The following is an 11,660-nucleotide window of genomic DNA, read 5'->3' as shown; positions in this document are numbered from 1 at the left end:
TATTACCTGACGTGCTGTTTTACAAACAAATGCATGCAGAAGGAGTTGTCGTATTGTGTGGACTGTGAGACCTGCATACGAATACGTATTACGAAGTTGCGTTGGCTACAACGATGGCAAAAGAGCGATTGCAAAACAAGGCGGTATATCATGATATCGAAATACTATGAACGCAAACACGCGTATGCATCCATATGTATACATAGACGGTTACTGTAATGCAGTGAGAAACTACGAATGCAAGTGCGCAATGTGCGCTAACAGCAAAGTAGGCATGGAAGCAAGCAAACCAGCAAAACAGTATTTCTGTTCAAACGAGAGTCCAGGAACGTTCTTTTGTCTTTGTGAAACTCGTGTTTGTGGAATACGCACCGCATTTGAGGCTGTTACGACAGGAGAGAGGTGGATTGTACTAGCGTAGGGAGTGAGTTAGGCCGCCACAGGAAAGCCCAAAATGGAGGAGGAGGCGAAGAGCGACGGCGGTCCGCTCGTGTTCCGACAGCCGCGTCGCTTCTCCCCCCAGCTGTGTGCTGTGGTGCGCGGCAGCCACTAGATAGGAGGCGGCGAGGGGGACCAGGGCGGGCTGAGAGCGCTCGGGCGTTCCCGGAGGAGCAGGCGCGACCAGCGGCAGTGTGGCCGTGATTAGGCAGCGGCTAGGATGCCCCGGTCCTTCCTGGTGCGTCGATGCGGCAGCTACGCGCGATGGCGGGCAGCCGTCCGGGCGCTCGCGGCCTCCGACGAGTCCCTGCGCCCGCCCAGCCAGAACAGTGAGTAGCCGCACGTGTTACTCTATTACGCACGAGCACGTGGTCTCCGGTAGCCCGTTGTATGAATGTCATCTCTGACTGGATGGGCCGCTGGAAAGATGCGGCGGGTTTCTCATCGACGTCGCTGTGATAGATGCGCGTCGCTCAGAAATCTCAGCCGAATAACATGGTCGCCATCTCCCTAGCCCTATTTAATATTCAACATGTGGCCCGGTCACGATCACCCCTGTAGACTAGTAGACACCTTTGCAAAATAAACCGGCACAAAAGACAGGACGGAAAATACAGATCGAACCACAAGACGAGTGCTGATCATCAGCCCTCGTCTTGTGGTGCTGAGATTTTCATCCCATCTTTCGTGCTGATTTATTTCGCAAATCTCGCACCAACTTGCCCAGAAGAAAGCACCAGTAGGCACCACCTGTACACCACCTATCGGCTCGAATGGTTCGCTGCGACGGTCGTTTATTTCTTTTTAAAATTTGGGAAACTCATAACTGTGTGGCGATCTACATTGTTTTCATTCCATAGAGAAATATAGCCATTCTGTGGGGACTGTTTGCTAATGTATTATTGACATTATTCGCGACAGCAATCAGCAGCAGGGAGCAATATATCTGACGTTATTCATGAATGTCTCTTTTTTTTATTTGTTCTTCTATCTAGTTCCTGCCTGCACGAATAGTCATAGCAACGTACCAACTGGCCCCTATAGAAACTTTACTTCTGGTGTTAGTGAACCTTGCTTTCGTGATTTATGCTAATACATTGTTGCTTTGTAATTCTCACCTAACATTACGATCGGTGCAACGTAGGCATGCAATGTCATGCAATGCTACAAACAAAAGTTGCACTTCAGTATTGTAATGATCGCGCTATTTTTTTTTTTCTTATCAGCTCTTTGCTTCCCCGTTATTCTTCCCACGTCAATTCAAACGACTTTCATGATAGGCTTCCACGCTTGAGGACTCCAAGTATATTTGCCTGGGGTCTCTCAACTATTCTTTACCCCATTTTCAGTAAGAAAAAAAACGGAAGTCTCATTTCTTTTTTTTTTCAAACTATAGATTGATTATAAGTTCAGGTGCTTAATGAACGTTCAACTATTACGTGAGGCTGAAGTTGTTAACACGGCTTCAATTGGATGCTAGTGAGGGCACACCACTAAAAGAAGAAAAACAAAAGTTTCCTAGAGGCTACCAATTAAGGAATTGTATTCGGAAAAGCATGTTACGCTAAAATTGTTCGTAGGAGGAAATTCTGACAAACTCAATTTCATCGATCAATCCAATCAACAAATGTACTTGATTTGTTCAATTCAGTCTCTGCTGAAAACTATGAGTAATGAGTGGTTTTAGCACTTTTGTGCACATCGTGCCCTAAACAGCGTTTGAGCTCACAGATGGTATGCATTTGTGCGTTGTTGTACCCCAACGTCCGCGCACTCATACAGCCAGCCGTGGTGCTTAAACGGCAACAGTGTTGAGCTGCTTTGCACGCGGTGTATACCGGGTTTCATCCCGGGCCACGGCCACCTCATTTCTGGGGGGCGAGACGTGAAAGCACACCGTGTACACGCTTTAGGCAAACGTTGATGAAGCCCAGATGGCAAAAATGAACCCGCAGTTCCCTTTTACCCCATACCCTGTAATTGTCTTGGTTCTGACACCCGAAATGACATTAGAAGGAATTGACACTTGGGCTAGTTGATGACCACACTTGAACATTTTCGACACAGCGCAAAGAATACGTTGACGAAGAGAAAACAAAATGTAGAAAACACAGCGCTGACCCAAAAATGAATGTTTATTAAAAGCACATGAAAGAAGTTTGATTTAATGACGTCCTTTTTTGTTGAGGTCCTTTTAGTCCTTTTTCCTTCCTATTTCATATGCTTTTAATAAACATTTATTCGCGAATGAGCACCGTGATCGGTCCTTCTTTTCTCTTTGTCCGCGTCGTCGTTTCCCTGTGTCAAAAATGTTCAAGAAATGCCCCAATTTAAATTGAAAATCAGCGCGCGCACCTGTAAGATGTTTCTGCGGAGATGGTTTCTCCCTGATCTGCGATAGTATGATCTTAGCACGCACGACCTGCTGGTTTTTCAGAACACTGATTTTGTCCTTTTTGAACGATTACTGTCATGCTTTTCTTTTCTCACAATGTTTTCCTGGTGCCAATGATTACCACGCTGTATATTAAGGTGAGCGCATTTAGTTCCAGCTCTTGCCCTTCAACGTCTTGCACTGCTTTTATTCGAATATCGATGCAAAGTGCGGGAAAATATTCTGCAAATCTTTTCTTTTTTTAGTTTTCTTTCATTTGAGGGGATCCTTTTTTGTATAGCGAAGAAACAATTACTAACAGGCTTTAGCAAAACGTTAAAGATTCTTACAAGTGTGCATTCAATTGTGACTGATACAGTTCATCACAAAATCTAAATGCGGGGGTCACTTTTCGGTTGTCAATAAATGCTCATTATGCGGAGCCTGCAGTTGCAATGATGACGTAACTGATGTTTAGGAAGGTTGTCTAGTCATACTTTTGTTCAATAAGGTTGTCTATTCATACTTTAAGTCGAATCGAGCGCTTCTTTCGATCAAATCACCATAGTGCATGTTGAGCTCATGAAGAGTACATAGGGTGCGAATTTATGAGACTTCATTTTCTAACTAAAGGTTTGCTGATGCCCAGGTATTGTTGCAGAAGGACGCACCAGGGCTCGTCCTGTCTTCTTCGGTTTGATGCCTTGTCCTGAGCGCTGTTTCATTTCCCAAACCCACCATGTTGAACATTCACTCGACCTCAGTGTTGTACCTGACTTTGTGCTGGTGTGTTCTTCGGACTTTTTGCCATGACTTGTTGCGACATATTTTATGGGGATGCCAGAAAAGGTGGCCACGAATCACATTCTGGACAGGAATTTAGCTTTTGGTTAGAAGATCTGTAAAATATAACCACTAAACACGATATACGGCGCAAGGCCAACCACCCTGATACCTCTTCGGCAGGTAGTTTGATCTCTTTGCTGTAATTGTCTCCCAGGAAAACGAATTCGTTGAAAACACATGCACAGCTACATAAATTAATATTTTTGCGAAAAAAAAAGCGGGTGACACTCTCCGAGTGTTTTTGCTCTGCAACGCTCATCAAGTGCTTGCACACACTGAAGTGCTATACCGGGAGATCTCTTCTTCAGCGATGCCATTTGCTTTTTTATGTAATGTTCTGTAGTACACAGACCACTCTTAATTTCCGGCATAGTCAATGAAAGGACGGTATTGTACTTCTGTCTTTTCAATCAGCTACGAAAGTTTTCCGCCTGCGTCTTCAATTAAAACAATGCGTCTGTGTCAAACGCATTCTGCTAGTTTAACATCAACAGATACTTTGCTTGCACCGGACCATCGCACATGTAACAAGAAGTAGATTGAATAGTTCTAAAGAGAATGTTGAGGAAAGACCTAGGGCTCTGCATCAAATCCGTGCCCTGGTTTTACACTCATGAGAATCGTAAACCAGTTAAGGCACAACGTTTTTTTTTCTTAAAGCAGTCGTCACTATTAATGTTCGCTTTGCCGTTCTCAGTGAACCCTGCGTGCACATTCTAACTGCGACGAGTCATGCACGTTCAAGCATGTCATCCTGACAGAAAGCAATTTTTCGCACATGGTTAAGGATAAAAAATGGGAGACCTAAATTGGTATATATTCTTAGAAAAACGTCCAAATAATTCCTTCAAAAACATGCAGGCCACAGAAAAATAAACGAGGCTATATGGAGAAGTGTGCGCGGCAAGCTGGGAGGGCTACATTAGCTGCCCTGAGCGACAAGACTTTAGCACTCACTGACCACTCTACAAAGAAGTGTTTATTATCATTCTGCCTCTTCGGCGAAATCGACAATAAAGCGTAAGTTAGGTGGAAAATGTTTGAACAGAAAGTAGATTGCCGTTTTCATACATTTAGTGTGCGAGCACTTGTCACTGGGATGCTCCCAGATTAAAGATTGTCAAAACGTCCCTATAGGATAGCTCATGCCGCTCTAACAAGAAGCATTTGACTCTATGCTATAGCATAGTGTTTAATCATGCTCTGTGTAAAAAGCAACCATCGTTGCATTATTTGTTGCAGGATCATAAGGGGGAATAAATTTAAGAACAGTATTCGTTTATTTGTCTGTTAATAAATATGAAGCTTCTGCTAATCACAAGAAGCGTGATGATTGTTTTAGAAGGTTTAGTGAAGCTTCTAGGTAACTGGGGTACTTTTCATTAACGGGACTTCTAGAAACTAAGCTTTTAATACAATTAGCGGGCTATGGAAACCCCGCTCAGTTCACTGACCGTATATGTGACAACCTAATCATGGTCAGTGTAATGGCTTGGATTCCTATAGGTAAGTGCTGGCTGCTCGCTAGCTGAGTATGCGACAGGGACCCCTAGAGGCAGTTAGCTGCTTCCTTTTGTCTCCATGGCCTATGTATACGTCACTTTGGTCCCTGAGTATGTGCTACAGGTCTTGGGCCGAACGTACAACATACGTTGTTGAAGGGTATGTTCCCGTTCTGAAAGCGAAGCTTGCTTTGCGAATAACCCCGAGACCTCATCGTGGTTGCTACCGCCGCTCTTTAGTTGAATATGTCCCTGAATGATCCCTGACTGATCGAAGAATAATGTCCTTGACAACTCTATCCCCGAATACGACGCGCTAACCATAACGCCATCACCATGTGGGTGCTTCAGTGCATGTCGGACTCCAAGAAAGGCCGGTTATTCAAACCAAACTAAACAGGCAGCCGTTCAGCTTGCCTCACTGAGCCCCTCTAACACTACTGAAGCACTAGTGAACCGCTAGTGAACCTGTTAGTGAACCACTGACAACCTGCGACCGCGCGGCGAGTTGGGCAAGTTCGTATGCGTTCCTGTTTTAAGTTGAGGATGGAGCACAGTGAAGGCTGTCCTGTCCATTTCAACTGTCCGCGTCTTCAGTGCCATTTATCCTAATTTTCATAAAAGTCACCCTGTAAATCTTCACCGACATAGGACATAAATGAAACATGTCAGAACAAATGAGAGAGATGGAAGTGCCGCGCCTAGAAAGAACGACTCCGATAGGCTGAGAAACGAAGCTTCGCTGTGTGTAAATTCTAAGAGGGCACGTTGGATACACTGTCACATTTTTGGCCGATTCCCCAGAGTGAATATACTAGTTTGTCAGAAGGTGGGCATAGATGCCTGTATAGATCAAAGTGATCAGGGGACCCACCTACGGCAGAAATTACCGCGTCAAAGGCAGCCGCTCCATTGCACGTCGTTTCAACCAACGTTACTAGAATAAACCAAGTTTGAAATCTCCGCCGGAAAGGCGGGTCGCGTGGCGGTCACGAGAACTAGTGGCGCTGCAGTACGATCTTGCTCCTGTGGCGCGGGGCGCGCGTGTTGTGATCGGCGGCAGCGGCGGCGGCGACGTGCCACGTGCAAACGGCTACCGCGAGTGGTGCGCTGTACTCCCACTTCACTTCTCGGACTGTTTTTGGCACTGGGTAGTTTTTTGTACGAAAACGCGTTTTTAATGTATGAGGCGTAGCGAGAAAGAGCAAATTTATCTACATTGAGGTACGCAGACTAGCTTTGCGCCAGGCTCTTACAGCGGCGACTTCAATGACGACTCCGCTTCGTGCAACTTCATCATTCGTTTGTTTATTCATTATTTTTATTTTCTCTGTAAACATGGCTACACAGTGGGGTGGGCCAACATAAAAGCTACTATAAGCAGCTTAAGAAGCTCATATGTAACCTCCGATCTCTTTCACCCAGCGGGGACCCGATAGCAGACGAACAAGCGTAAGCAAATTTGCTGTCAAGCATTGCACGTTACCCGTAAAAATTCATATGGCAGTACAAATAATAATAATAATAATAATAATAATAATAATAATAATAATAATAATAATAATAATAATAATAATAATAATAATAATAATAATAATAATAATAATAATAATAATAATAATAATAATAATAATAATAATAATCATTACTATAATAATTATTATTTTATTATTATTTATTATTATTATTATATTATTTTTTCAGTACAGATAGAAAGCTTCCGTTAATATAAAAAATTGAGGAATCCTCAAGCTTCCCCTTTAAGAAATGAACGCGATAGCGAAATCAATCCCCTAGTGCGTCCTTCAACCGCTAAGTGCATACTTATTAATATGTTATGTTTGGTTACACACACACACACACACACACACACACACACACACACGCACGCACGCACGCACGCACACACACACACACACACACACACACACACACACACACACACACACACACACACACACACACACCATTGACAGGCGCGCGCATTCTCTTCGGAAGCTCATGCGTGCCTGTTTCTAGTAATAAGTAAATGGCACACACTATACTATCGCGAAGGCTTGCTAATGTTCGGGTTTCATTTTACGCTGATATTCTCTAAAGGTTTTTGACCTAAAACAAGAGTCGCATGGCCTTCAAGATATAAGCCCAAACCTCATAAGCGCGAAAATGCACGCGACAGCGACGAACGATGCGACGTAGATCGTCTTCGCGCCATAAGTCGCTAGCGCAGGCAAACCTCATTCACGCGACGGCTTCGGCGAGCGAACTCCACTGTTGCTGGCATGAGGCCGTCTACTCGCATCAAGAAAACCTCGTAGTGAGCGGTATGCAATTTAAAAATAAGATACATTGTTGTGTAATGGAACGGAAAGTGTTTATTAATGCCTTGCAGCACTTTTTTTTATATGCACATGCGTAAACATTGCGTTATTTCTTGTTGCGCATACGTGACTCGGGCAGGGTCACGTGCACCTATGTAGTCTTTGTCTTTTCCGGTTTTTCGCTATTGGCTGCTTGAGCCCAGCACTTCCGGGCAATAAACGACGGTTTCCAAATCTGGAGAACCGAGCGATTGCGCGAAAACGAGCACGCGACACGTCGCGCGAACGCCATGTTTCGTCGCTCATTGCATCACTCGTCGCTGTCGCGTGCATTTTCGCGCTTATGAGGTTCGCTCTATATACACGCCGCGCACTCGCCATCTTTCAACCGCAGGGCGCGGGTTCGAATCCCGGCTGCGGCGGCTGCATTTCCGATGGAGGCGGAAATGTTGTAGGCTCGTGTGCTCAGATTTGGGTGCACGTTAAAGAACCCCAGGTGGTCGAAATTTCTGGAGCCCTCCACTACGGCGTCTCTCATAATCATATGGTGGTTTTGGGACGTTAAACCCACCATATCAATCAATCAATCAATAAATCGCCATCTTTCAAGTGATAAAGAGTTTCACAATGCCTCTCAGATGGCAGCACACTATCTAGCATTCGCTGTTTGCTTGACCAACGCTCCCGGAAAGGCATGATATGTTTTCCGCTAGATGGACATAGTTGTCCATTTTTAGAGTTGTTTGAAAGGTCCCGTTTGTTTTATTAGCGATGGCTGCACTATCCCGGGCTTTTTCGGCATATGGCCGGCCAAATGCGCCTACAAATCGCAGAATGCGCTCGTTTTCGTCGTGACACTTGTCGAACAAAAAAGCGTTAAGGAGACTCCTTCCAATAATTGGCATCTATGTAGTGTTTTTTTTTTCTTGAAGCAACTGCAAGTCACAGCTCATGATATTAGATTCCTCCCATTCAAAAAGAGTCTGACTGATAATACTCCTTATGACCTGCTTATGTTGTTGGGACTTTATTCATTATGGAGAAGTCGCGTGATGGATAGACACGCCGAGCCACCACGGTCGACCAGATCTGTCTTTCGAGAAGCAGCTGCTCAAGTGCGCAGTGTTGTCGAGACTTTTGACCCCGTTACGGAGTGGCTTCCCCTTCTTCACGCTTGTGTGTGTTTGCCTGACTTCTGCTGAAGTACGTTGGGTGAACTTCACTGGCTCACTGGTGATGATTTTATCCAATAAAAATAAAAGAAGTGACGTTGTATCTTTGTGGTAGGACACCTGCTTGCCAAGAGAAGGGCCCGGGTTTGATTCCCAGTACGACCGAGAATTTTATTTTTCATTTTGTTTGCTTCTTTCCTAATTTTTCGCTCACGGACAATTTTTTGCTCATAATCAACAGTGCCCACACCAACGGCGAAATTTCTGCGACACGATCTTTCTACTGCTATCACGTTAAAATGCACACCTGCGAGCAAGTCAAGTAGATACATAAAGCCATTTCAGTGACAAAGCAAAAGGCCAAGCAACAAAATGACTGCGCGAGTTTTTTGCACGTTGTTTTAATAACTCCCGAAAAGTTATTTAACATAAAAAAACACATGCCCTACAAATTACGAGGTACTAGAGTGGATCTTAACCTGATCTAAGCAATCTTCCCGAAAATAACTTTAAGGTGGATTCATCATATTACCTCATGGAGGTATATAGATGTATTAGAATATTTGGGCACGATTTTCTCTGATTTTAGAGAAACGCCGGCATTATGTAGACACGAGAAATGCTGTCTCCAATCTGCACTGTTTGTGCGCTGCTGAAAAACGCGGGCAATGGAAAAAAAAAAGATGTTCTTTTTTTGGGGGGGGGGGGGGGTACTTTTGTAACCATGGGAACAAAACCGAGAACGCTTTTCAATTTATTTGACAAAATCGTTTGCTAACGCTATTCCGTGTAGACAAAAATGCCTAGCGAGACATTACCTGACTTCATTGTTCATATGTTGATATGTCAGCTGCGTAGCGAGACCTAACGTTCGCGTCGAGGTTGCAAAACTTCAAACCCCTGCCACCGACGCACTCCGAACATGGCCTGCTTTTCAAGAAGCAGTCGCGTTCACTGTGCGTCAAAAGTAGCTCTTTCGAGGCGTATGATTGAGCTGTACACTTGGTGGAAAAGTAACAGAGGTATGTTATCAGGAGATAGCGAAATTCTCTGTAAGAGGAATGCACACCATAGCACTAAGTCATTGTTCTAAATTTGTGCTTGTTTCTTTGAGAAGAAACAAACATACATAAAAAACTGTTGGTTACACACTCAATCTTGCACTCGGTAAATGTAGAGGAAAACACACTAAAGGGTACAGGTATGAGCTCTTGATGGCTAAACCGTAAACATCTCTACCAGGTGGTGCACTCAGGAATGCGAAATCGCCATCCTGTCGTATATATACGTAGGCCTCTTGCAAAGTTTCAACGACACGATTCCGTTTTATTAATTTTTTTTTACAGCGTCGCTTGTAGGCGCCCGTTCCTGCGTTGATCGGCGTCACCATTACCGTCACCGCAGATGGCGTAACCAACCGACACGAAGAAACAAATTCAGAAAAAGCCCAAGATCCAATGGAATGGTAACCCATGTCCTCCCCGTAGCAGCGGACCACTGAACTTCACTGGCTCGCAAAGTTCACTTGCAAAAGCACCTTATACAAGCGTCACGACGGTTAAGGAATCGCGTTAACCTATGTAATATAGTGTGGCAAAAGAGTAAACAGCAAACAGTGATCATACAACACTTGTCGCATAACTAGTGTGTATTCTAATGCTTCCCACTCACATCAAAGTGCTCAGCCCTAGTTTTTTTGTGTAATTCTGCAGATGCAACTTAGACAAAAAGTCCACAATACCTTAGAGGTGTGTTTCGAGTACCTCGCTGATGCTCACAAAGAAGAATAATGGTGTAGTGGTGCTATCCTACTACATGAAAACTATAATTTTTGGCGTAGTCGATACCTTGTGGAAAGTACTTCAAACACAGTTGGCTTTGACCCAAAACGAAGCAGCGCTTATAATTCGCATGATGTGATTTCGTAATTTTAGTTATGTTTTTTTTCGTCCCAAAAGTGCGGGGCCACTACAACGAGTGTATATTGTTATGCCAGCGAGTCCTCGTCAAACGTCCGTGCCTCTGAAAAAGGCAATCTGGGTCAAGGCCAGCCCGCAGTCCGCCTGACGCGAAAAACTCGACGGCGTGAACACGCGCGGCGCCCCTCTGGCCCACGTGCATTGAGTCAGCTGCGCACGTGACAGCGAGCCGGCGTCCTCGTGCCTGGTGGTCTGACGCATGGCGCGGCGGCCCCATTGGCGGAATCTGCCCTGACGACCAGCGGCGCTTCTGATTGGACATTTTGGTTGGACCCGGTGTAAATAAAAGAAGCCCTGCGGCGCGTCGCGATCGGCGGTCCTACGAGAGAGGAACCCCCATGTCGGAGAGCCGACATGTGTGTGAGTCAGCGGTCTCAGGCGAAAGGCTGATCTATGTGTTAGAGAGGGGAGCTCGGCTCTTCGAGTCTCTGTCGGCCCCAGTGCCGAAATTGTAACGCCTCTGTATATATGCTGTACATAAACCTTGTTTAACTCACCGTCGTCTCGTCCGCTCGTCTTATCAGCTCTGCGCAGAAGCAGTCGCGAGCTGATAAACATACGCTACCAAACGGCTGGTGACCTTCCCGGCGGAGTTGGAAGCAGTGGCGCCATCGGGACCGTGTTGGCGTCGCCGTCTTTCGCAACAGTGGTGGCTTCGGTGGGATCGGTCCGTCGTTCGCAACAGTGGTGGCAGCGGTGGGATCGGCCGGCGTCAGCGACATCGATGCGGTGAGTGCCTGATGTTTTCCCCTCAGTTCACCAGACTACTCTAGCTCAGGTTGTAGTAGTTTAGAGAAGGGCTGTGTGAAGCGTTGAAGGGAGCTTTGATCGTTTCAAGCCAAGTCGAAGCGCTTTGAAACCAAAGTTAATGCGGAGGGGGTAAACACGGGAGAGTGAAAAATTGCTTGCGCGTCTTGCTAGTTGACTTATAGTGGGTACGGCAAGTAAATTGTTAACAGGGGCAAACAGCAAGAGGCTAGTGTGAACAATGGAGAACCTTAAAGTGAAGGAACTCGTCGAAATCTGTG

General features: G+C 45.3%; 1 protein-coding gene across 1 annotated transcript in view; it reads left to right on the top strand.

Annotated features, from left to right (window-relative positions):
- The first annotated feature begins 566 nt into the window (after nucleotides 1–566).
- The window catches only part of LOC119161909 (uncharacterized), a 34,536-nt gene continuing 23,442 nt past the window's right edge, over nucleotides 567–11,660 (top strand). Inside the window, exon 1 of the mRNA XM_037414409.2 lies at nucleotides 567–767. Within this exon, the coding sequence (XP_037270306.2) occupies nucleotides 659–767 (109 nt within the window). The 5' untranslated portion in view covers nucleotides 567–658. The remainder of the gene's footprint in view (nucleotides 768–11,660) is intronic.

This window comes from Rhipicephalus microplus, chromosome X, assembly GCF_043290135.1.
Source record: "Rhipicephalus microplus isolate Deutch F79 chromosome X, USDA_Rmic, whole genome shotgun sequence".
Taxonomy (NCBI): Eukaryota; Metazoa; Arthropoda; class Arachnida; order Ixodida; family Ixodidae; genus Rhipicephalus; species Rhipicephalus microplus.
Note: the sequence above shows the minus strand (reverse complement) of the source record. Positions and strands in the feature narration are given on the sequence as shown.